Source organism: Phyllopteryx taeniolatus, chromosome 15, assembly GCF_024500385.1.
Source record: "Phyllopteryx taeniolatus isolate TA_2022b chromosome 15, UOR_Ptae_1.2, whole genome shotgun sequence".
Classification (NCBI taxonomy): domain Eukaryota; kingdom Metazoa; phylum Chordata; class Actinopteri; order Syngnathiformes; family Syngnathidae; genus Phyllopteryx; species Phyllopteryx taeniolatus.
In genome coordinates this window covers 7,868,655-7,894,858 of record NC_084516.1, presented here as the reverse complement: position 1 = coordinate 7,894,858, position 26,204 = coordinate 7,868,655, and the positions used below count along the sequence as shown (strand labels likewise).

Genomic DNA, 26,204 nt, shown 5'->3' with positions numbered 1-26,204 from the left:
TGGTTGGGTGCTGCCACAAAAAAAGGACAAACTGTGACTGCAACGGACAATCAGGACTGCCAGAAAAATCGTCGGTATTCCCCTACCCACCCTTGAGGACTTGCATGCTGCCAGAACTAAGGCAAGAGCATGCAAAATTCTCTTGGACCCTCCACATCCTCGTCACCACCTCTTCCAGCTCCTTTCCTCAGGCAGACGCTATCGATCAATGCAAACTAAAACATTCCAACAGCTTCTTCCCTCTTGCCATTAATGTCTTAAACATTTAATTTACAATTCCATTGTAACATGCTGCCTATTGTCTTGAGATTGTGGTCACATCTCTGTTGGGAAAATTATACATTATTGTTGCACTCACTGTAGTAGTTTCCCCACTTTGCACTACTTGCATATCTGTTGTTGTCAACAACTTGTTGACCAATACTGGCCACTCGTGCTTGAGAAGAATCTGCACCATTTGCACAATTCACATTGTTTCAGATTATCGCAATACTAGTCACTTTAAACTGCATAATTTCTTGAAGCCTCTGCGCCATTTGCGCAATGGGCACTGCACCAGACTATTGTTCTAGTAGTCATTTCAAACTGCGCTAAACTGCTAGAGGACTGCATCATTTGCACAATTGTATCAGCATTACCACATTACCCGTCACCTCTCATTGCTCAGTGACTCTCCGCAGTGTGTTTTTATGTTTTTATGTCTCAAAAGTATTCATTGTCAATTGACTGACTGTTGTCATACTAGAGGGGCTCCAACTACCGGAGACAAATTCCTTGTATGTTTTTGACATACTTGGCAAATAACGATCATGATGATGATGAAAATCAACTGAGAACAATTACAGCATAACAACAGTACATGACATGAATGATTATAAACATTATAGTAGGAAAGAGATGGAACACAGAGAGTGAAGAGAGAGGACAGAGCAAAAAGAACAAAATAATCTAAAAACATAACACAATTTAACATAAAAAACAATGCTTAAGAGTTGGATTTTTGTATCTATATGTGGACTGGTACATCTTATGAGGAAAGGGCGTGGCGAGGAATAGGACAGGACAGGCATATTGAAATTTGGTATCCCTGTATTCCCAGTGTTCTTGGAAGGGTTAAATATTCATCAAAAAGAGGCTGGAAGAATTCCTGGTACACACATTCAGTTAGATACGGTAAATGTCAAATGCCTTTATTTGATGTGGAGAAATAATTATAATGCCATTGTCATTTCTGTAAGACGAAATGTTGAAAGTATCAGAAGTGACAGACCTAATGTCAATGGCACTATAATTATGTCTCCTTTAAAGTTTTGACCCCAATAAATAAAGGCTTTTTCCATTACAGTATCGAGTGGAGTGCCTGGACCTGGAATTTCAAACCCCTGTAAAGAATTTGAGTGCAAATGTACAAGTACATACAGTATAGGAAGATAACATAATCATAAGGGCTGCGGAAAGCAATCAGAGTGGTCCCACACCAATCAACTAAATCCCATAGGCGTTTGTCTAGGGAGACATAGTGATATTCATTATAGCGTTTACACCAGATGCAATCATTAAAATAACCCTTGAATTTCTGTTATGCTATGCAGACAAAGACTCAATAAGAATCACTCTTATATTAAGAGTTATGATATAATGGATTTTTAATTTTTTTAATTTTAATCGAGCAAGAACCCGAGCGGTGTTTTGTTATTGGACTTCTGCGCTCATCGTGTATAGTCCATAATTGAACACCATGTTCAAGCATAAGGGTGTCCATGTGTGCACTTGGCACCAGGACACCCTTGGCCGCAGTTCGATGATCGACTGTGTTTGTGTCATCGGACTTGCGTCCACATGTCATGTGAGCTACATCTCATTAATTGATTTATACAGTATAATCTACTGGAGTGATTCTCAAAGTGTGGTACACGCACCATCAGAAGTATGGAGGTTCCCTCCCGCTATACACAAGAATCACTGCCAAAGTACAATTCAGTTGCATTGAACTTTTTAAAACATTTGCATTTAGCTTTAAACTTTTATTCTTAACTTTTAGGAATAAAACCTGTCTCATTACTGATGAACACTTGGTCCGCATACGCTACTGTATTTTAATGTATTCATATATATGTACGTATTTCTTTTTGGAGTCTTATTTTAAAAAGGAAATTAAGATGGCGAGAAAGACACTTCCGGTTTGAGTAACCAATCAGGAGAGAGAAACCTCCGGTTCGAGTAACCAATCAGAGGGTTCCACATGCGGACACCGAACACCGCATTCGACTCACGGAGACTGCGGCGGACAAATGCAATTGGTGGCGAGGTGAACGCACGCAAAGCAGGCTAGGGCTGTGCTACAGGACAACCGGACGTTTAAGATATCCGTCGAGATTCGTCGTTTATACAGGGAGCGGGGCGTTTGTTTACGACGTTGGTGATATGAATATTCCGTTGGAGGTTTCTCTGGAGAGCGAGCGAAGAACGACCGGCGAAGTCATACCAGAGCTGAATTATTAGCTTAGCGGCTAACTGTTCGTTAGCACCGTGATAGTCGCAAATTCGGTCCCTCTAAGCAGGCACCTGCTCGGTTTTTTTTGTGTGTTATTTTTTTAAAATATATTTGTATTTTTTGTCATTTACATTCAGCTCTACGTTGAAAAGCCATTTCGGATTTTATTTATTTTAACCTAAAACGCAGTATTGAAGAAGGACCGTGTCAGGTCGAGGTCGGGACCAGTACAGGCAAACGGGTGTCCTCGAGTGGCCGTTCATCATGGACAACGCGCACACAAAGACGGTTGAAGAAGTTTACAGCTTTTTTAACGTGAACGAGAGCACCGGCCTGAGTTCGGAGCAAATCAAGAAACAACGGGAACGATACGGAGCCAACGGTAACGATTTTGCTTTTTTTTTTTTTTTTTTAAAACCACTTGCCGTGTCATGTAACGTTGTTACCGGGCTCGTAACGGTCGTCGCGTTTAACAAACGAAGGTTGACGGATTAAAGCACTGGTCTGATTTACGGGCTATGAATTGTGACTCCAACGGCAGCTTACTGTTAATTGTTGTATAATAATGACTGACCTGAATTTAACTCGCGTTTTCTCTCTGTGTTCCCTTTATAGAGTTGCCAGCAGAGGAGGGTGAGTACACTATTCAGTCTTTTCAAAGAATATATTTGAAACTTGCTTGTCTTCATTTTTTATTTTTTATTTTTGAAAGGCAAGTCCCTTTGGGCGCTGGTGGTTGAACAGTTTGAAGATCTGCTTGTGAGGATCCTGTTACTGGCTGCCTGCATATCCTTTGTAAGTATTACTCATTTCTTTTGCATGGGTGACTTTATCAGTTTGTTCAAAGGATATAGACCAGAGCTCTCTTCTGTTTGCAAACTGCTTAAAAGGATTGTTGAAATAGTCCTGTCTGACCTGGTTGTGATTCAGATTCAATGGGTAGGAATGGGTGCGTTCACACAACAATTATGTGACTAAAGATGTATTGGTGAAAAACATCTATAATGCTTTGACATCCAAGTCACAGAACAAATGGAACTTGCGTTTATCATAAACAAATGTAATAAATTGAATAAACACCCTTCTGTCGGGAATCTACGTTAGTCATCTGGTTACGAGTGATCCATCCAGTTAGTAGGTGTCCCTTGGCTCAATGAAGAGGTGAGGTGTTTTCCAACAGGGGGTTCGCTTGTAGATTGGTACTGTCAGACACTGCATGCAGTCATTAAACACCATGAGAAAAACAAAGTCTAAATGAACACTATCGGGGGGAAGTGAAATTGCCTTTTTGGGAAAGTTTGTGTAATATAGCCTATAAAAAATGTGGTTAAATTAAAAACAACACCTTCAAATTAGTGTGAAACGCTATAATTTTGACTATTTCTCAACATTTCTTGGCCCTTTTGTTTCATGTGCTACTTGGGGAGCCCCTTCTCCGATTGGCTAACAAGTTTCAGTTAAGTTTCCATAAACTTGTACGAGCTGAAATTCTGAGGATTTCTCCCAAGTTGACACGTCAAAATTACCGTGATGTTTCAAACTGTGTCAGTTGCCCAAAAAAAACGCTATTGAAATAGCGCTGATGGAACATTGTTCATGAGGTGGGCAGTAGGCCCTGTAGATTAGTAATCAATTGTTTTTGTTTTTTTACGGTGAGTTTCAGAGTTTTTTTTAATTTTTTTTATTTTTTTTTATTTTTAGAAAATTTCAAAGATGGCAGCCACTTGTCACGTTGCTACTTCGAGCATGTCGTTTAAAAGCTGTGTGACATGGACTTCATGTTATTTACAGTCAGTTGAACAACTTCCTTATAATAAAAACAGCCGTTATTAGATTTAGCATCTGAAATGTAAATTGTATCCTTTCTCAGTCAACACTGGATTTTGTACATATATATTTTAATGTCTGCGATTGGCTGGCGACCAGTTCAGGGTTTACCCTGCCTCTCGGCCGAAGATAGCTAGGATGGGCTCAAGCACACCCACGACCCTAGTGATGATAAGTGGTACAGAAAATGGATGGATGAATGGATATTTTAATGTATACAAAATATTAGCGGTGTAAATCATGGCGTAAAGTGTCATAAGATATTCGGAAGTTATTTACAGCAATATCACGAAACACTGATTTTGCAATATTTGATATTTTGGAATATAAGTGGCTACATAGACATTCAGTGTCTACGTAAGTAAATGAAGGAAAACCTTTGGAAACACAAAAATCAAACAAATACTTGAATACATGCTTGTCCCTACCATAATCGTCTGGAAACTGGTGTCCGATAAATGATTTTCTTTTGGCACAGACATAACAGCACAAAATCTAGCACCAGTATTGTAATAGTTTCACCATTATCACAGTATTTTTTTGTGTACATTTTTTCAAATATCTAGGTGCACATATGTAACAGTATAACGGTCTCATTATTTAACAATATAAAGAGATTACTAAAACATTTTTCCACAAAGCTGACTTGGTTAAAAAAAATATATATTTGTCAACCATTTGCTCATAACATTACCTTCAGTACCCAATGTTGTTGGCACTTGGTTGATTCCATCCGACAACAACAAATATGTTGATTCAGAGTCCACATCCTTTTACTAACAAACATAAATCTTTATAAATTAACCATGATTGCTGCAGGGTGTATTAGGAAGGACCCAGAGTTTTCTTGCCGTTAATGCAAATCAAACATAACTGTCTTCTCTGAGCCTGTGTTGTCTCAACAGCGGTGATGTTAACACCAGTTGGGGCTTTAGCGCTTGGGAGGGAACGGCTGTCACATTGTTAATCAGTGAGCAGATGAATATATCACCTAGATATCGTTGAAATGAACAGCCTGTTGACATAAGGGCCATTGAAACCTTAAGTGGCTGATACTTTAGATACACTTGAGCATTGGTAGTCTAATACTGAACAGTATCTGCACACTACACTTTCAGGATCACCGACAACTACCCAAGCTCAATATATGGAGTTAGAAATATTGGGACAGTTGTACAATTCCCCAGATTTTTAACAGACACTGACACATCCTAATTTGTTGTCATGGTTATGGAGAACATTGTCCAAAAAATCTCTAGTAGTGCTGGACGATTTATCGAGAAGCTCGATGCGATCAATATTTTATGAATGCTCTCTGGAAACAGGATCATCGATTTTATTTTCTATACTTCACTCTGTGAGACTTTCGCTAACATGGAGGGGAAGATGATAGCTTCTAGCGAGCCATAAATATTCCCAACAAAGGGCACGGCTATCATTTGGAAACAACCGTAGTCTGCAAAATGTGCATAAAAGATGTTATGAAGACAGGCATATCCGTGTAAAATCATCTGAAGATGGTGCACATTATTGAGTGCGACGCATGTACTACGTTAGAAAGAGCTGTGACTCCGTGCCGCTCCTGTAATGTAAACAAAGCCGCAGAGCGATCATGGTGGCAGTTGTAGCGCTTGTTTTTGTGTTCGCTCTGTGAACGGGGCGGGAAGATAAAGGATAGTTGTTTTCTCAAACCTGGACGAGATTGAAAGCTTTCACAAGGTATTGTTTACGTTCGCATTAGCAGCTGATAGCTAGCATCGTTGTGTGAGCAATCACGCAAATAGTTTGACAGTTGACTGCGCTAACTGTTCCGGATGGTTTGCACAGTGTGGTGTTATCGAGAATCAGTCATTTATTTCTTTATTTACAGATCACTGCATTGAATTCGTTCCACATGACGTCACATTTCTTCTGAGCGTCCTCTTCTTGATTTCTGGCAAATTAGGCTTAAGTGCATTGCTGCCAACTAAGGGTTAAGTGATGAACACCTACAAATATTGAAGCTATAATTTATTAACAATTACAATTATAGAGTAATGATTGTTGCCCATTTGAACAGTATGTAGAATTGTTTTTTCCTATTACATGATATACTGCGTCGGCAAGGTGACCGACTGGTTAGAGAGCCTGCCTCACAGTTCTGAGGACCGGGGTTCAATCCCCGGCCCCGCCTGTGTGGAGTTTGCATATTCTCCCTGTGCTTGTGTGGGTTTTCTCCGGGCACTCCGGTTTCCTCCCACATCCCAAAAACATGCAAGGTAGGTTAATTGACAACTCTTAACTTGTCCGTTGGTGTAACTGAGTGCGAATGGTTGTTTGTATGTGCCATGCGACCAGTTCAGGGTGTACCCTGCCTCCTGCCCGATGACAGCTGGGATAGGCTCAAGCACGCCCGCGACCCTAGGGAGGAGAAGCCGGCTCAGAAAATGGATGGATGGATGAAAATTCAGACAGTTTTATACATTTATTAACTTTAATAAATATCGAGTCATATCAGATCTCAACCTTAGGGGAAAAAATCGTGCTATCAAATTTAGGCCATATCGCCCAGCACTAATCTCTATGGTGAGTACTTTTGGGGGGATTGCCGTCTTTGTATTTCCCCCCCCCCCAATCATGTGATCACGTTTTGTGTCCATACCACACACAGTCGATGTAGTACCATTATCTGTTATGTTTTTGACATTACAAATCTCCAAAGAGTTGTATGACCCAGTGTTTGGTTCGATTGTCATGTGTCCCGGGTTCTGCTGGCTGAGAATCCCATCATGTAGGGATTCACAGATACCGGCGATATCGATACGTCTACTCGGACTCGTCAAAACACTCCAATACAACGATACCATACTACAAGACAAGCCTGTGATATACATATAAATATACATAGTCTGTCCTGTCTTGAGTGTGCAGTTTGGGAGAGAGCAAACGGTTCTTAAACGCTTCGTTATTTATTGACACTCCGGTTGAAGCTTTTTATAACACTCAATACACAATGAGAATTAAACACTTTGTATATTTAACCAAACGCATCTTACAAACACATTGCTTTTTCTCTAGTAGCTTAAGGCTAACACATAATGCCAAAAGACAAACGGGCTAACAAATGGCATTGATGCACAGTATAATCCTTTAAATTACATAATTCGAAAACAAATGGTGTGCATAAGAACAGAACACAACTCAGCTCAACGTAATATATATGGCACATAAAAAGCAATTGTTACACAAAAGTGCTGTAAGATCAAAACACAATAAATAATGCTAATAATAATAAACTAGGTTTTATATTTTGAGTACATGTATTCATTGTTCAAAAGTTTTTTTTGTTGTGTAAAAGGACTGTTATAGTTGAAACTTATGATGCAGTGTCCAAAGGTTTGTTTTAAGCAATATTTCGTCGTGTTTAAAAAAAAAAAAAAAAAAAAAGTTTTTTTAATCAAAACATTTTCATCAAAATTTGAAAACCTACTGCCAGTATGAAGTATTGACACTGTATTGGAGAGGACTCAAATGTATGTACTTGAAGTACTGAACAAAGTGGTATCCGTGCACCCCTAGATGATAGCCATTTATATACTGCACGATTTAAGTACAGCATTATGTCACGACTTACATTCACTTATGCAGATGTATTCACTTATTAGCAATGTTGACAGACTTCTTATTTTGTCTCAGATGTAGTGTAATCCTCTGCTTTATTGAATCACAGCTCTACAAATTGTATTTGACTGCCTCTGCTGAAATGAGCTGTCATAGTGATTTCCTTTGCCGTAGCTAAGGTGGAAGTCTTAGAATGTAGTTATTAATTAATATGATGTGACATTCTATTTGCGCCTAGCCCAGTTTCCACCACCTGTTTCAAAATGGCTTCATTTAAAAAAAAAAAATTAAGGCAGGGAAGTGACTAATCAAATACTTAAGTTGCATCCTGGTAAGATGGTATGATGTAATGCGTACTTAACTGCTTTGTCAGCTACAGAATGAAGGGAATATTATCAATGACCTGGTTTTATATATTGACCCACACTTGACTACTTCTCCTGCCAATGCAAACACTGCAGTGGCGTCATGATCATCCATACAGGCGATTTTAATTCAGGTGGTTCATTCTGATTCATTTGTCATTGTCTTTAGTTCTCACACATTTGACTTGTATTTAATACCGTTTCCTCGGTTCTAGGTGCTGGCCTGGTTTGAAGAGGGAGAAGAAACAGTAACAGCTTTTGTGGAGCCTTTTGTGATTCTACTTATTCTCATAGCCAATGCCGTTGTAGGAGTCTGGCAGGTAAATATACAATCAAGCCATTCACTCTTAACCAGAACCAACACACACTAACCATTGCTGCATAGTCTTTCTTGCTTTTTTATTTTTAATCTGTTCATATGCAAATTTTCTTGCCGATTAATAAAATCTCAAATCAGATTTATTGTGAATATTGGCAGTCTGTGTGAAGATAATTTACGTGAAACATTTTATTTGGTAGTGTGGGCTTGACCGTTTTGCAAAAATCAGTTCAGGCTGGATTGTTTTACATGTGGGTAGTTAGGAAATAAATGGCACTACAAATTATTAATTAGTTTTGTGCCATTTAAGGCTATTTTAGCCAAGTAAACACCCACAATTGATACCAGTCATTTGAATGACTTTATTGTTCTATTGCTATCCCTTATAAATGTCCGTACTGTCATTTGCAATGTGCCTCAGACTTGTGTTGCTTGCTTGCCTGGCAGATGAGATGATGTTCTAAAACTAGTAAATCTATGAACAATCAGACAAACACAAACTGACGAAGGTCCTAGTACTAGTCAGATTGTGATCCACAGAGCACTCAAAGGGAATTGAAGTGACATTTTTTTTCTTTTTCTTTTTTTGTAACTTTGTTGCTTTTCCCCCATCAGGAGCGAAATGCAGAAAATGCAATTGAAGCCCTTAAAGAATATGAGCCAGAGATGGGAAAGGTGTACCGCCAGGATAGGAAGAGTGTCCAGAGGATCAAGGCCAGGGACATTGTGCCTGGGGACATTGTGGAGGTTGCAGGTAAAATTGTGAAAAAGAACATTCTTTACTCTCTGTAATATTTGAACAATGTCCTTCCTGTATCGACTCATACACACTGCCTATTCATCTTCAGTACTTTACTATCAGAAATGTGACTGTAAATAGAACAGTTATGTAATAGATTAACATGTCCCAAACTACTGCCTGTCTGTCCCACTCCTGCTTTCCCCCACAATTATTGTGCCGTTATTGGAATATCCTGACATTTTACTAACAGCTCAGTTCATCGTGTGTGGGTTGGATTGTGATCTTTCCATTCACAAAGAGAGGACAAATGGTCTCTTGAGGGCTGTAGTGACCCGGTGAAAGGTCGTTGAAGGCTGTCAGCCTACGTGCTTGTTCTCCAGAAAACATCATGGAACAAAAAAAACAAAAATCCAATCTCTCACTGGACCCCCATGCTGAGTGGCTGGGTGATGTGTAGGAGGAAGATGCACAGTGTGCTCTCGTAAATTAAATTATATTTTTATGCTTGTTTTGATAGTAAGCCTGGAGATGCTCTCAGCTTTGAAAAGACCTGAACGATACACAATTTGTTTTACTCCAGGGTTCAGATTAAAGATAATCTCCTTTATCTGAATTGGAGTGAAGAAAGGTCCTCCTCCTTCAGGCCACCACTTTCTCAGAATAAACCAAGCTAAAAATACTGTTTTGGCTCAAGACATCAAAGTTGGTTTAAGAAGGAATACACTGTATACACAAGGATTTGAAGTGAAATTACACTGGTTTTGATTGTATTAGCTTTAGCTAATCTAATCATGACGCCAATGCATGATTTGTGACTTGACGGATGCAATGCCTTTTTCTTTATCTGTCACTGTGTCGTGTCTGTTCAGAAATGATCTCCGAAGTAGTTTGAAGTTAGGCAGGTGGCGATGAAGCACTTCTGACCGCATCCAGTATAGTAGCACACCATGTTTGGCAGTGCTGATGGTACTGTATTATCTAGGGGTTTTAATTTAGAAAAATTCTGCATTGGTATTTTACAGTAGTGCTTCAGTATGGCTTAATTGTTGGCTCTTTTTTCAGTTCCTATTAATATTTGGAAAGACTCATTTTATCCTCCTATCGTCCATGAAAATGTTAGCACGTGTCCTGACAAAAATTAGTCCCGCCCCTTCAATCCAGTAGAACATTTGCAGCTCATCAAAATAGTTTTCCCATTTTTGGATGTGTGTTTTGCAGTACTCTTCTTGCATCCTGCCTCGCACTCTGCTGTGGGCACTTCAGAGGCTCAAGGGTTTACTTGTCTGTCTTGACTGTCCACACAATGAGCCTGTGTTGCCCTCAAGATTCCAATTTTATATTGCCACCTAGCATCTACCACTGCACTATTACTATAAAATGAGTTAATCCCCCCACCCCCTCCCAAAACACAGATCACCTCCCCCCCACCCCCTCCCAAAACAGATCCACTCAAAGCACTCTTGCTTTGATCGTAGTCTTCTTAGCAATAGCTGTTAAGTGTCAGTGTCTCTTTGTTTCACGCTCTCTGTACCACTTTCTATGGATGAAACACTTGGTGATTTGGAGCATGCTTACATTTAGATTTACAAGGGATGGCTGAAGTTTATTGTGGAAAGGATGAGTAATGGATTTGATTCCTGGACTGTTCATTAATGAAACTTCGGTCCTACATTGGAGCAGAACTTTGACTTAGCTTATTATGGTTTTTATCTGTACGTCTGATACAATGTTCTTGATCAGCTTTGTGGAAAATTACTTAATACTGATCAATTAATCCATTCCATTCCATTGTTTTTTTTTTGTGTGTGTGATCAGGACTTGATCAAACCTATTTTTTGTTTGACGGGGTGGAGAATCTCTGAATGTTAGGAACTCCTTCCAGTCTCTCGATGCTAGTATTGTCCGTGCATCCATCCATCCATTTTCTGAGCCACTTCTCCTCACTAGGGTCACGGGCGTGCTGGTTGCCAACCAATCGCAGGGCACAAACAAACAAACAACCATTCACACTCACAGTCACACCTACGGGCAATTTAGAGTCTCCAATTAATGCATGTTTTTTGGGATGTGGGAGGAAACCAGAGTGCCCGGAGAAAACCCACGCAGGCACAGGGAGAACATGCAAACCGAGGCCGGGGATTGAACCCGGGTCCACAGAACTATGAGGCTGACGCTCTAATCAAGCGTCCACCGTGCCGCCTGCTAGTATTGTATTGAGCAGAATATGCTGCTGTATTGATGTAGCTCACCTTAGCCAGCGGCTCTCTACTGGTTGTATTCAAGGAGTGCACTCCTTTTTGTTTGTTGTTTCAAGACAACTTCACATAACAATATGCTCCACACAATCAGTTGTATTAATGAGCAAACAATCAATTGTCTGTCAAGCCATTCTTGTTGAATGCAGGTGGCAAAAAATTCAGAAGAATCTCACTTATCACCACTTCCCTCGTGTGCTTTGATTGCTTATTGTATGACCACTTTTGCAGTAATATTTTTGGGATAAGGTATTTCACCTGTTGACATTGCAAGTTTCTTATGCATAGAATGCTGCAAATGACTCTTCTGTGCATGCGTTCATTGTTTTTATCCATAGTTGGTGATAAAGTGCCCGCAGACATCAGGCTGACCTCCATCAAGTCAACTACGTTGAGAGTCGACCAGTCAATTCTAACAGGTAAAAGAAATAGATTGGTTCTTGGTTTCCTCACGCAGATTCAAACTATTCCTGTATAGCTGGTAGTTCATATAGACATGATCAAAAGTCACCACCTTCAACCTGAACACTGCTGGGGAGGAGGGAGGAAATCATGTCTCCCTTTGACGCACATAACCCATATGTCATTCTGTAGTCATGGCTACGCAGTCAATACAAAACAATCAGGCCTGAGAGATGTGGATGAAAGGAAGGCTAAACTGGGGAAGAGGTGGGTGGATAATTTGGACAACAAGTGGAGTATAATGATGGATGCTGCACGTGAGAGCAGTTTTATGTGAATTGAGGCCTTAGATCTCGTCCTTCCCAACTGCCTTAATTGGTCGTGAAGTCCGTAGGGTATTTTTAGTGTTTCAGCTATTTTTCCTCTGCTCCTCTTTTCCCCATTCATGGCCACATAGCCTTCAAACGCTGCCTGTCACACCCTATCAGAACATGTACAGACTCTGCTTACTTGATTACACACAGTACAGCGACATCATCAGATACTGTTCGCGCTATCATGAAACCCCTCCGAAAGGCGCCAGTTGATGGTTGTCATGCCTGCTAAGAGGCTGAAAATACGTTTTCACACACTCCAACCCATCCAAAATGTCAACAAAACATCACAAGTACTGCTCGTGACCACTCTGCCTTTTTGTGTTGTACCCTAGGAGAGTCTGTGTCTGTTATCAAACACACTGACCCAGTGCCAGACCCCCGTGCAGTCAACCAGGACAAGAAGAACATGCTCTTTTCTGTAAGTGATCTGTGAGAACCGTTTATTTTTTTTTTTTTTAATTTTTTTTTTTTTTGTCGTCTCAAACGTCTTATGTATACAGTGGAGCCTCCAAGTGGACACTCAAACTGTCACAGTCATAAAAATATTTATTAACTTTACTGGTAATATAAGTATTTTTACCTAACTCATACAAGGTAACGTGTTGATTGAAGGCTGTAACAATACTCGCTCTGTAACAATACTCGCGCTCATATAATATTCCTAATCTGTGAAAAACAAGTTTATTAACGTTATCTCGTGACTTCTTTTTTTTTTAGTTTATAGAAAATCAGTAGCTCCATGCATGCATCGCACCACACTGCTCTTAAGAGGTGAAGGAGCACACAAAAGGAACAGCAGATAGTCTTGACTATAAAAAGAGACACTCTTTTCCTGACTTTGACATGAAATCAGGATTGCCAAAATTGTTTCAATTTGTCAAATGCCAGAATAATGAGAGGATTTTTAAACAACTTTTATAGACAATACAGTCCTGGCTAAGCATTTGCATGCTTTTAGCCATGAATGTATTCTTTTTTTTTTTTTTTTTTTTTTTCCTTTCAATTTCTATTATATTAATATATTATTTTACTTGTTACTGATTTATTTTCTGGTTGTTCTTTTGTTATATTTAACATTGAGTTTTGGTAGTTGAATGAACACATTTTTGAAATAAATGAATAACCCTGTTTATTAATCATGGTTTCAATATCAGTCAAAATGATTGTGATTATTTTTTCCATAATTACAGAGCCGTCGTGTAGCGTCCCCTTCACACTGCACAGGCGCGCAAGAGCTGAAACATGTCAGATTATATAGCCAATAGCACTCACCATAAATAAATTGAAAAATCTCAGCTAATCCAGATAATTGGTATTGGCAGTGATCGGCAGATCTCACTCATGCATTATCGATACCGAATAATAATTTTGTACTTTATTTATTCTTTTAATAATTATTTGTGCAATTGCTTTGCCTTGATTTTCGTGAGGTTAATACAGAGTCATGGCAAGGAATGCTGTTGTACTAATAATTTCTTAAAAGGGTCTTAAATAATACAGTATAAAGAATACAAAATAATCCGTAAAATTTAACAATGAATATACGGGGCCAATACAACTTCTGGCAGGGCCATCACAATTTGGCTCGGGCCACCACTCAAAAAGGCTAAACATCGGACCCTGATATCTGCTCCAATTATCGCTTATCGGCCTCCTTGATTACAAATAATCGAAAAAAACAAAACAAAACATTGGTTTATCTCTAATTTGGTTCTGTGCTGCTCTGTCGAAGTATGTCTGTGAAACCGGTCCGGTGTGCAATGAAAGCGTGGGAACCGCACTGCTGTACTTTAAGAAATATCAGTCATCAATTAGTCAACTTCGACTCGTCTTTGGTCACGTTATAGTCGACTACAAAAAAAAAATCTTAAGTCGTTCAACCCCTTGTCAGTAGCCCAGTATAGTCGCCAATCCACATCAAGACTTTCACCCAGGAAACTAATGCATAATTTACCTTTTCTCCTAGGGCACCAACATTGCAGCTGGTAAGGCTGTCGGTGTGGTGGTGGCCACAGGTGGAAACACTGAGATTGGTAAAATCCGTGACGAGATGGCTGCCACGGAGCAAGAGCGAACACCACTGCAGCAAAAGTTGGATGAATTTGGACAGCAGCTATCTAAAGTAATTAGCTCATGTTCAATGGTGCACCGTTTTGATCTCATATTATATATGTAACAGCACATTCTATGATTGCTTATGTTTGAGGTTATTTCCCTGATCTGCATCGCTGTGTGGATCATCAACATTGGACATTTCAATGATCCCGTCCATGGAGGCTCTTGGATCCGTGGGGCTGTCTACTACTTCAAGATTGCTGTGGCTCTAGCAGTGGCGGCGATCCCTGAAGGTAAGGCTTGTAATTTTTCTAGGTAATATTTACAATCACAATGGCAAGTTTTGTATTACCTGACTAAATATTACCGCGCTGTAATTCTGTTAATAAAACGTGTTGTTTCTCTTCAGGTTTGCCTGCCGTCATCACCACTTGTCTGGCTTTAGGAACACGACGCATGGCCAAGAAGAACGCCATTGTCCGTAGTTTACCCTCTGTGGAGACCCTTGGCTGTACATCTGTCATCTGCTCTGACAAGACTGGCACGCTGACAACCAATCAGATGTCTGTATGCAGGGTAGGAAACAGCGGCACACTGGGACACATGAACGTGAAGCCTTCATTGTAGTTAGGTTAGACATACGCGTATTAAATAGGAATGTGTTATGGTTCCTTTTCAAACTTAAGGCAAGAGGAAAAATAATTCTTCAAATTAATTTTCTAATATTTGTTAGTCAAATGACATGATTCAGTTTTACCAGGTAGGTGTGGAAGAGTAAGAGAATTCCAAAAACCTGTAGTGAATTTCCTGGAAGATCGATGTGAAAGGTTCATCACAAGTTGAAAGCATTTCAAGGAATTACGAAAACCTCTGACTCACTGGGCATGTCAAACAAAAACTCTTTTCACTTTGAGTAATCTGGGTTTTGAATTTAGTAAATTTACTTGGATTACATGTCAGAATTGGACAGTTCAGTTCAACTGTTCAGTGACAGTTCAGTTTGTTTCAACTGAATTAGTTCTGGTTTGCGAAACCTTAGAATTTTCTCCTATATTTTTACATTTATGTATCTGATATATATCATCAGCCATTTGTGACTGAAGTCATGTTTGGACTTCAGTCCCCCCACCCACACTTTACCACCCGCCGGCCTCCCCATGTGGGGACAGACAGGATGCTGATCAGTATGCGGGAGTTTGTCACTTGCAGCACAAGTGGCAGTCAAGTTGCATTACTGACCTTGTATGTGGAGATGTCCCTTCCTGTTTTTCTTACTGATCCTGTCTTGTCAAAGAAACAACAAAATTGTGAAAAACAATTTTGAAAATCAACAAAAAACCCGTGAGGGTTCTATTCCTGACTGTAAAAATGCCTGTTGCGTCAGTTTCTCCGTTATGTCCTTAATTTGGGGAAATGTGCTGGTTTCATGTTCTCTTTTTTGTGGTTAAAATGTAAAATTCCTCATGAATTTGCAATTACTCATATCATTCAAACATCTGTACACTGTTTGAGAATAGACCAGACTGTATTACTGAAAATCAAAAGTCCAAATGTAAGTTCAGTGTCCCGGTGCTTGGTAGATGGCTGCTTCTCTGGGCATGTTGGTAGACTGCTGCCATCTGCTGGATACTGTCTGTCAGTCCCATTTTCCCCTTGCAGAACCGCCACAAGTCTGATTGAGTCATTTTCATGTAATTTGATCAATAGCGGTGAAGATATGGCCTACTGAATTTCCTTTTGAAATCAATGAAGTGTACTCATAGCTTTTGGTAAGCAGTTCAGAAAATGGATGCATATGAGTATTTGAATTATTGGCAGTTGTTATCCATCAAAAGGTCATTGTTTCTAAGCTTTTAATGCCAACATGTCTTTACCGTTGAAATTTCATGGTTTACGACATGGTTTTCTGAACATTCTTTTTACATTTTTGGATATATAGGATTTTTCTCTTATTGCTTAATATGCCGTTTCCATGAAAACTAACAAATGCATCTTAGTGTCTTCAGAGGTTGTTTTTTTTTGGTGATATTTTACAAATGGCCCTCCTTTGTTACTCAAGCTGTCTTTACTGTTAATGCCACTGGAGAGGGCCTCATCATGTTGTTGCAATACACCAGAGTAATTTGTGAGCTGAGGTGCCAGGATGAGGCAGCCGTTTTGCATTCACACAGTAACAGACAGCAAAACGAATGGTGCCATTTCTGAGATATGAATCCATGTGTATGAATTTGTAATGAGGTTAATGAGTAGTTGGGATCATTTTTGCACAATACATTTTTGTATCACCGCAGTTTGAAGAGCAAAACATGATTTCATGAAGCTGGTTGTCTTTACTGTTCTGCACTTTTGTCTTTACTGTTTTGCATGAAGTTTATTTAAGTGGGCCACCACCATTTGCTCTGTTAATAAGGATTGGATTGCCTTTAGTATAAATGCCGAACTTTTTGAAAATAGGATTTTAAGGGTGGCTGTTTCAGCGTTTACCCATATAAAAAAACTAAGGCAGCATAAAAATCCCAAATACATGTCTTTACCCTTATTGATCAAATTATATGAAAATGACCCATATAATTGAATTGCTGTGTTAATGTGACATGCTAATGTCCTTCTAATGTTTGTTTTGCAGATGTTTATCATTGACCAGGCTGATAGTAGTCATTGTTCCTTAAAAGAATTCACAGTTACTGGCTCTACATATGCCCCAGATGGTGAAGTGTGAGTCTTAAGAGTTTAATACAAGAAAGTCACCCTCTTGCACCAATATGTTCAAGCCCACTTGCTAACTGTCTGTTCTGTCTTTGTGTTCATTTAGGTTCCAGGATGGCAAACAAGTGAAATGTTCCAAATACGATGCTCTGGTGGAGCTGGCCTTTATCTGTGCTCTCTGTAATGATTCCTCATTAGACTATAATGAGGTTGGTTTACATATGAGATGTACAAGTGCTCTGCTTTTGTTTGATGTACGCTGTGATTGTAATTCTTTTAATTTTCCATTTCCAGACCAAAGGTGTGTATGAGAAGGTGGGTGAGGCCACTGAGACTGCTCTCACATGCCTGGTGGAGAAGATGAATGTATTTGACACGGATGTGAAAGGCCTTTCCAAGATTGAGAGAGCAAATGCCTGCACATCTGTATGTAACATTTACGTTTGCTTTATTCAAACTCTGGAAAACGAAACAAAGACTAACCAGTTATGTTGTAAAATAAATGAAAGTACTGATTGAGCATGTTTTTTTTTTTAATTGAACGTGCAGGTAATCAAGCAGCTGATGAAGAAAGAGTTCACATTAGAATTCTCCAGAGACAGGAAGTCCATGTCTGTGTACTGCACCCCCAACAAAGCCCGTTCATCTGCAGGCAAGATGTTTGTCAAGGTAAGAGACACCAATGTTGAGCATGGTTGTTTTTTTTTTTTTTTTTACATATTTTTTTATTTTATTTTATTTTTTAAACTGCTTTTTAGATGTGCTAAGATAAAACACTAAAAGTCTGTCTGCTCCTCTAAAAAAGGGTGCCCCTGAGGGAGTGATTGACAGGTGCACGCACGTCCGTGTAGGCGGCACCAAGGTGCCTATGACCCCCGGTATCAAGGACAAACTGATGTCTGTGATCAGAGAATACGGAACTGGCCGGGACACCTTGCGCTGTCTCGCTCTGGCCACCCGAGACAACCCCTTGAACAAGGAGGACCTGGTGTTAGAGGACTGCACTCGCTTTATTGACTATGAAGTAGGTGCAATTGGCTTTTCACCTTAAACATTGCCAATTTAGTGGTGGGATTTTCATTTGCTTTCAAAACAAATCACCAATTAATCAGTGATAGATAGGCCTGTCACAATAATTACCATATCGACTATCGATAAAAAAAAATGGACAATAGTTTTTCCGGACTCGATAAATGGTCATTGTTTTGGTGAGCCGGTGTGGGGTGTGTCATTAGCGACTAGTGGGCTCATGGAACGCCAGCGCACTGGTACACTACACTCTTGCCGGTGTTTGCTCCGTCCAATACTCCACAGCCTTGCTTCGTGTGCAGCATGTAGATTCACACAACAGACACACTCGGGGAAAGTTACCTGGTGTGTTTGTTAGCCCGGCTGGGAGGTATTGAGCTAGCCTGTGTGCTAACGGATTAAAGAGCTAAACAGTTTGCTCCACCGTGGCGATGTAGTTTAACACGTCAGTGCCACTCCCAATCGTGTGTTAGTCCTCAATTAACACAAACACGGGAACGTTAACTGTTTATGAAGCATAACCTCAGTGGCACACGTTATTTTGCCAGTAGTTGACTACAGCGAACGTCAACGTATATTTGATTGACAGGTGAAAGGCTCATCTTCAGCGGACCAACCACACAGTAGCCGGGTTTACATGGAGACTTTTTTGTCATTCTGATTGAAATAATTCCGATTGATCTCTGGTCAACTGCTTACATGTGAAGTGATATATTCCGATACATGACAGACATTTAATCAGAACAGTCGTGAGACATGCAGGTGACGTCATGAACGTCATGTCATTTATGAAGATGGTCTGTCGTCTATTCAGAACAGTAGTTGGGATTGCTTCTATATATGTTTTTTTTTTTTTTTAAATAAAAAAAAACGCTTGATTAAAAACAAGTAGTTAATACGAGCTCCGTCGGAGCTGCCATATTTATGGCATGCGTAACTGACGACGCCACCGCGCATTCCCCGTCTCTTCTGAATGGTGGTATACATGGGGAAAATTTACTTCTGATCGGTTTGAAAAAAGGAATATTCCACCCCTGTGAAACCGAAGGAAATTCCATTCGGATTGGGCCTTTTTATTACGATTGAGGTGTTTATATGGAGCATTTTCAGTCGGATTGACCTTCTAAACAGATTATAATCGGACTAAAAGGCTCTATGCAAACCTGGCTAGGCTTGCAGCTCTTTATTTCAGACCCGGGGGATCCATATCACAGAGTAAAGAAAAACAATTTTAATAAAGAAACAAAAAAGACAATTATAACAACAACAGTAATAATAACAATGACTTCAAAGCAAAAAATATAATAAATAATAAAAAATAAGGGTGGGCCTTATTTTTCATGATTAAAGAGGCATTAAAAAGCAACATTATCCTTTACCGTGATAGTTTTTGGGAAAATATATTGTCTTAGAAAAATTATCGTGACAGGCTTAGTGAATACTTTTGAGTACAATAAATGTAATGTTTTGTCTCCATTATTTTAGACTGACCTGACCTTTGTGGGCTGTGTGGGCATGCTGGATCCTCCCCGGGCAGAGGTGGCAGCCTCCATTAGACTTTGTCGTCTCGCAGGCATCCGAGTAATTATGATCACTGGAGACAACAAGGGTATGTCGCGAGCGTTTTGTACAGCCCATGTGATTTCTGTGCGTTTAGACCTTTAGTAAATTATATAAAGTTGTGTTTTAAGTGAGCTTTCATGTGTAAAACAAAAAAAAAAAAAATCAACTTTTGCCATTTCTACAAATCTTTTCTTTTTCTTCCTCAAAGCACCAAGATATAAATATGCTCCTTCTGGTCATTACAGGTACAGCAGTTGCAATTTGCAGACGCATCGGTATTTTTGGCGAGGAAGACGATGTTGCCAGCATGGCGTTCACGGGCCGAGAGTTTGACGATCTCACCCCTTCTGCACAACGAGAAGCAGTGGTCAAGGCTCGCTGCTTTGCTCGCGTGGAGCCGTCCCACAAGTCCAAGATTGTTGAGTATCTGCAGTCCTATGACGAAATTACAGCTATGGTAAGAAGAGTTGACCTTTGGTATTGGCTGATAACCATTTTAAATTTGAGACATTGTAATTCATTGTGCGTAATCTCATGATTTACATGTTTCAGACTGGCGACGGCGTGAATGATGCCCCCGCTCTCAAGAAGGCAGAGATTGGTATCGCCATGGGCTCTGGAACAGCGGTTGCAAAGACGGCTTCAGAGATGGTTCTGGCCGATGACAACTTTTCCACCATCGTGGCTGCAGTCGAGGAAGGCCGTGCCATTTACAACAACATGAAGCAGTTCATCAGATATCTCATCTCCTCTAATGTGGGCGAAGTTGTCTGGTAAGGGGGCACAGACAATGTTTTTTTGTCACTGAGCACACAGTTCTTGTGCTCTGATCATATCACGTGTGTGTGTGTGTTTTTTTTTTTTGTAGCATCTTTTTGACGGCGGCCCTCGGCTTCCCCGAAGCTCTCATACCAGTTCAGCTGCTCTGGGTTAACCTGGTGACTGATGGTCTGCCCGCCACCGCTTTGGGCTTCAACCCACCAGACTTGGACATCATGAATAAGCCTCCCCGCAACGCTCGCGAGCCCCTCATCTCTGGGTGGCTCTTCTTCCGATACCTAGCCATTGGATGTAAGTCAACCATTATGTATGTGGAATGAATGTGGCTCCATGTGAATGTAAAATAACTATCATCAACCACCATATCTGTGTAATTACCTGATAATCCTGCTTTACATATGTTACTGCCATTTTGTAGTATATAAAAAATAATCAAACGGTGAAAAGATGGAGGTAGGTGATGGTCTAAAATAGATAAAGTGGGTCTCTAAGAACTGCAATATCTATCGAGCATAGTTTCCCAGTTGTTTGCTGGGCACGTCAGCATCTGTTTTTGTATGTAAATATAAATATATGCCTTCTTTTTCCACGTTGGGAAAATAAATTGGGTAGTGACTGCAAGTACCTCAGTTTACAGACACTATTGTTCACTGACGGACAGTAGAAAATTAACTGCTGAGCAATTTTAAATCTGTTAGAAACTGTAACGGCAGCATGGAAATTATCTTTTCAGATTAATTGAAGTGTTGAGTTTTACCGTATGTTAACAATTTCCCTCTACAGCATTGAAGATGATTTTACGCTATGTGGAGATGCCATCTTTCCTGACAATTAACCTTCCGGTACACTATTGACGTGATCGTATGGCCTCCACAATGTTGTATTTGTCAAGTTATGTTGTGTGTCTCACCAGGTTATGTGGGCGCTGCCACAGTGGGTGCCGCGGCCTGGTGGTTTGTCGCTGCAGAAGATGGACCGAGGATCACATTTTACCAGCTGGTATGACCTAAAAGCCTAGCTTCTATCATGTCAACTGAGGACTTTAACATTCTGCCCTAAATTCCCAACATGAGCTAATTTTTTGTTTTCTGAATTTTTGTTTGCTTACAGAGCCACTTCCTGCAGTGTGGTCCAGAAAACCCAGACTTCCAGAATATGGACTGTAAGGTGTTTGAGTCTCCTTATCCGATGACCATGGCCTTGTCAGTGCTGGTCACCATCGAGATGTGCAACGCTCTCAATAGGTTGGTTTGTGCTTCACTACCAGTATTACCGTCAAAGTGGCAACTTGGTTTTAAGAAACAATACATGCTGCTTTGCGTTTCAGTGTATCTGAGAACCAGTCCCTGTTGCGCATGCCACCCTGGGAGAATGTGTGGCTGCTGGGAGCAATCTGTCTTTCCATGTCCCTACACTTCCTCATCCTCTACGTGGAGCCTCTTCCGGTGAGAAATATCTTTTCAGGGTGTACTCTCACTACGCAAACCATGCCTGGCACATACTGTCTAGTACGTTTGACTGTTATAATCCGTACTCAAGTTTGGTACACTTCCACTCACCTGGCACACTTGGAGGAGATTGAACAGTAGGTTATGAGGATTTTAACACCTCGTCACATAATTTCCCTGTTATCCTGCCAGATAATCTTCCAGATCACCCCTCTGAATCTGACCCAGTGGCTGGTGGTGCTCAAGATCTCGCTGCCGGTCATCTTACTGGACGAGGTGCTCAAATTTGCGGCCAGGAACTACCTGGAGCCGGGTAAAGAGCTGGAGAAGGCCGCCAGCTCTGAAGGCTGCTGCCTGGCTGCATGCATGGAGGGCATCTCCTGGCCCTTTGTGGCCCTCTCCCTCCCCCTGCTCCTCTGGATCTACAGCACCGACACTAACATGGCCGACATGTTGTGGTCCTGACTGACTTGATTGAGCACAACCTCGACTTTTCCATCACAGCCATCACTCCCTTGACCCTCCTTCGCTTCCCCACCCCTCTTAATCCCCCTCTGCCACCCTCCACATGCGTAGCTTGTGTGTGTTGTATAGTTTGTGTGTGTGTATGTGTGTGTGTGTGTGCGTGCGTGTGCGTGCGCGCGCACGCGCTATGAGCAACTGTAACACATTAAGTGCACCAATACTCTAAATTCACTTTGAGAAGTCACCTGTTTTAAGTTGGCCTAAGGCTTTAGCTGACCACTCGTATAGACGCTGACTAGATTAGGCAGTTGCCATTTTTCATTTTCTTTTAAAATTAATCTCAATTAATGCCTTTTTAAACCTTCAGTTTTGTGTGTCCAGTGTCACTACAGTACATATTATTTAGCATACCTTCCCTCTTTGTGGGGAAAAAGAAATGTTAGGGACTCTTGTGGATCTGTACGGAGATTGAATACTATTTTATGCAAAAAAAAAAATTTTTTTTTATGGTTTTCGAAATTTGTTGGACCAGCGTTGGCTTAGATGTCCCGCCTTGATTTTTCTTTTCAAATGTTTACCATTGTGTCTTCAGTGTAAACTTTTTTTCAGAGGACAAGCGACTTGTGGCAGACAAGAATGGGGAAAGGTTTGGGAGTGAATGTTGGAATGCTCCAATTAGATGATAGGGGGGAACAAAAGAATATTTCGGGGGAAAAACCTAAACTGCATCCCCAGTGACCAAGCATGAACTGTATGTAGTTGCTAATTTTCTTATTTAAATGTGTGCCCCTTCACCCCCAAATGTAAAACCAGAAATTAATTTCTTGGATTATTTTCTTTATTGCTATGATTTGAAATAAGTCATTTTTTTCTGCACTGGGAAGATCACAGCTACCTCAATGTGATAAAAATGTTTTTTTTCCTGTTAATCTCTGGATGCTTCCCCACAGTCTTGCTCAGCTGTAACATCTGAGGTGTGCCAGCTGGGTTGCTTGTGCAGAAAGTGGAACAGTCTTTACTCTAACCATTTTACTAAATGTTCTTTTGGGGTGTGTTGAGTTTTTTTTGACATCCTTTAACTTCATTGGTGTTATGCTTTAGAGACCAAGTCGTTCAAGATTGTGTATGCTACCGTCTTGATGGTGTTTGGTTCAAAGGACAATAATATTAAGAAATAATACAACTCAAAATCAAAATGATTTCAAATGAATACCCCGACCTGTTTTTTTTACTTAAAGGAAAATACACTCATGAACCCTTTGAATCAAAGTGTTTGTCTTTATTTGATTTGAGGAACATTGCTTGTGTGTGCAAAAGTATTATTGCGTTCCACTTGTGAATGCTTGGCTTTTAGATATTGGTTTGACTTGTAATATTTATCATACTTGGTGTGAACGTGTTTGTGTGGCCGTCCAGTTAACTGCATTTAATTGTGTGGGAAAAGACAAAGATAAAAGCATGGTAGTGGGGTAGAAGCCTGGATGTGTTTGTATACCACTTGACGACATTGGTGTGCTTCTCTTCATTCAATGCCTTCCACTGGCTTCCCCTGTCAGAGTGAGTATTTCTCATTTTCTCTCACACTTTACGAAATCAGTCGAAGTTGACGGAATAAGTCAAGATAAAAATATGCAACACATCGTTTTATTTCGGAATTTGCTCAGCACTTCTTCAGAATGGGTGCTAAATGTGAATTGTATTAGGAATTTACATCTATGTTGCCCACACGCTTACATTGTGAATGTCACCTGTGTGCCACCCATTTCCACTCACCCCAACCCTTGCTTTCTTTATCCATAAAAACATGAAAGTCTTATTAAAGTAGCAGTGATCTGACATTGTTTCTTTCCCTAGGTTGGCTCTCCTAAAAAATCTTGTTTCGGAGGACGGAGCCTTCAATTCATTCTGCACTCCATGACAACTATGTATGTATGCATGCATGCGTGCACATAAACTGAACAAAAATATAAATGCCACACTGCAGTTTTTGCTCCCACTTTCATGAGCTGAACTTACGTAAGACTTTTGATGTGTAAGGCTTATTTTTCTCTTATATTGTTCACAAATCTGTATAAATCTGTTAGTGGGCACTTCTCTACCGCGGTAATGCATTCATCTCACAGGTGTGGCATCAAGATGCTGATGAGACGGCATGAATATTGCACGGGTGTGTGCCCTATGCTGCCCACAATAAAATCCACTCTAAAATCTGCAGTTGTATGGTATGAAAGGTTAGCTGCTTTGTCTTGATTTATATTTCATTTAGTGTGGGATTTCTGACCAGCTCTTTGGACCCACTATACAGTGAACCTGTACATTTTAGTGGCCTTTTATTGTGGGCAGCCTAAGGCACACCTGTGGAATAATATATCAATCTCTTGATAACCCAACCTGTGAGGCAGAGAAATTATCTCGGCAAAGCACAAGCGGTCACAAATATAGATTTAGACCAGTTTTGTGATTCAAGGAGTTTCATAGTTTTCGTACGAATAATCATTTAAACATGATATGGCAGAAAATTTGATACCCAAGATCCCAGGTTAGCTCAACAGTATTTGAAATGGAGACCTTTTGTGTTTAGACAAGAGTTTTGGATCTTTTGATTTCAGCTCGTGAAAAATGGGAGCAAAACGAAAAGTGTTAGGGTTTATAATTTTGTTCAGTATGTGTGTGTACGTGTGGTATTGGTGCCCAGAGGAACGTATTTACACCAGAAAGACATAATACATGATGCGTATGCTATTTATTTTACACACACTTTCGTCCATCTTCCATTATAGTGTGCAGGGAAATTCAACATGTTCCTCCGTTCTTGCATGAGGTTTCTTCCTTCTCTCCTTTCATGGTAGTTTTGACTTGTAGGGACTCCTTAACATTAGATGCTGTGGTCTTAGCTTGCATTTTGTGTACAAACAACATGCATGCTTTGCAGCTGTATTTAGGCTTTACAGTTTGTAATTAAAGATTTCACTGTATAAATACTCTTACATTAAGATGGTTCTGTAGTAGACTTTGGAAATCAGTTTTTATTGTAATGTTTGCACAATTAGACAAATGACTCATTACAATGAAGTTGACTGCGCTACTTGAGTTTTTATTTACTGTAGGCCAATCCATTTTCTGTCGAGTGTTTTATTCATTCTTTAAGGACATCCCTGCAATATAACAGTGTTCTCCTGTTTTATTTTTACTGCCTGTCTAGGTCTTTATGATCCTGTGTTTGGCAACTGCTGTAAAACTGTGATCTAATAAGAGGGATACTGTCCCTTACAAAGGAACCTAGATTTAAAAATGTATATTAATCATCTGTAAAAATATGAATATCATTCAATTCTGATAATGATTGTAGATGCATTACAGAGGTTGTGTTTTCAGGTAAATAAAGATCATATTTGAACTTTGTGTTTGGTTTAAGTTTGTCTTTCCTGTAACAAGAATTGGGGCAAACAGAGGGCCCTTGATGGATTTTAATACATCCAACCATGCCAGTCTTAAAACTCAGAGGAAAAGTATCCCCCTAAACATCCATCCATTTTCTACAGCACTTAATCAGAGGACTTGATAGTAAATGAATTGGCCCCTGTTCTCCTAAACTCAAAATGTGATCCTCATGCTTGCTGCAATTACTGCATTTGTCCAGTAGATAGCAGCGTTGAATTAAACACGTAGAGAAGCAAAGGCTTAAAAAAAAAAAAAAAAAGTCATTTGTATAAACGTGTCTGTCTTACCGAGGCAGCGAGGCTCATTCATTTAGTACCTGTGGACATAAAACAAGCA

At 40.1% G+C, this 26,204-nt stretch overlaps 1 protein-coding gene across 2 annotated transcripts; it reads left to right on the top strand.

The window, feature by feature from the left end:
- Positions 1-2,260: 2,260 nt before the first annotated feature.
- atp2a2b (ATPase sarcoplasmic/endoplasmic reticulum Ca2+ transporting 2b) lies at positions 2,261-25,829 on the top strand. Of its 2 annotated transcripts, XR_009792119.1 has the most exons (24): positions 2,261-2,876; positions 3,110-3,127; positions 3,207-3,289; positions 8,502-8,606; positions 9,221-9,359; positions 11,941-12,021; positions 12,714-12,799; positions 14,348-14,503; positions 14,588-14,729; positions 14,846-15,012; positions 17,063-17,151; positions 17,249-17,351; positions 17,437-17,568; positions 17,692-17,811; positions 17,948-18,166; positions 19,657-19,780; positions 19,980-20,191; positions 20,287-20,507; positions 20,603-20,805; positions 21,428-21,513; positions 21,625-21,758; positions 21,842-21,959; positions 22,155-23,984; positions 24,282-25,829. XR_009792119.1 is itself a non-coding variant. In XM_061799837.1 (23 exons), exons 1-23 carry the CDS (start codon positions 2,759-2,761, stop codon positions 22,425-22,427), a joined length of 3,129 nt encoding a protein of 1,042 aa, XP_061655821.1. In that variant the 5' UTR covers positions 2,261-2,758; the 3' UTR covers positions 22,428-25,829. The 2 variants fall into 2 exon arrangements, 1 of the variants encoding a protein (XP_061655821.1); XM_061799837.1 differs by having other exon boundaries at positions 22,155-25,829.
- Positions 25,830-26,204: the final 375 nt, after the last annotated feature.

Excerpts from the sequence above, each read along its gene's own strand:
- atp2a2b (XM_061799837.1), top strand. The coding sequence starts at position 2,759 with ATGGACAACGCGCACACAAAGACGGTTGAAGAAGTTTACAGCTTTTTT. Across the intron at positions 12,800-14,347 it reads AGAAGAACATGCTCTTTTCT|GGCACCAACATTGCAGCTGG; the intron begins GTAAGTGATCTG and ends CTTTTCTCCTAG. Across the intron at positions 19,781-19,979 it reads GATCACTGGAGACAACAAGG|GTACAGCAGTTGCAATTTGC; the intron begins GTATGTCGCGAG and ends TGGTCATTACAG.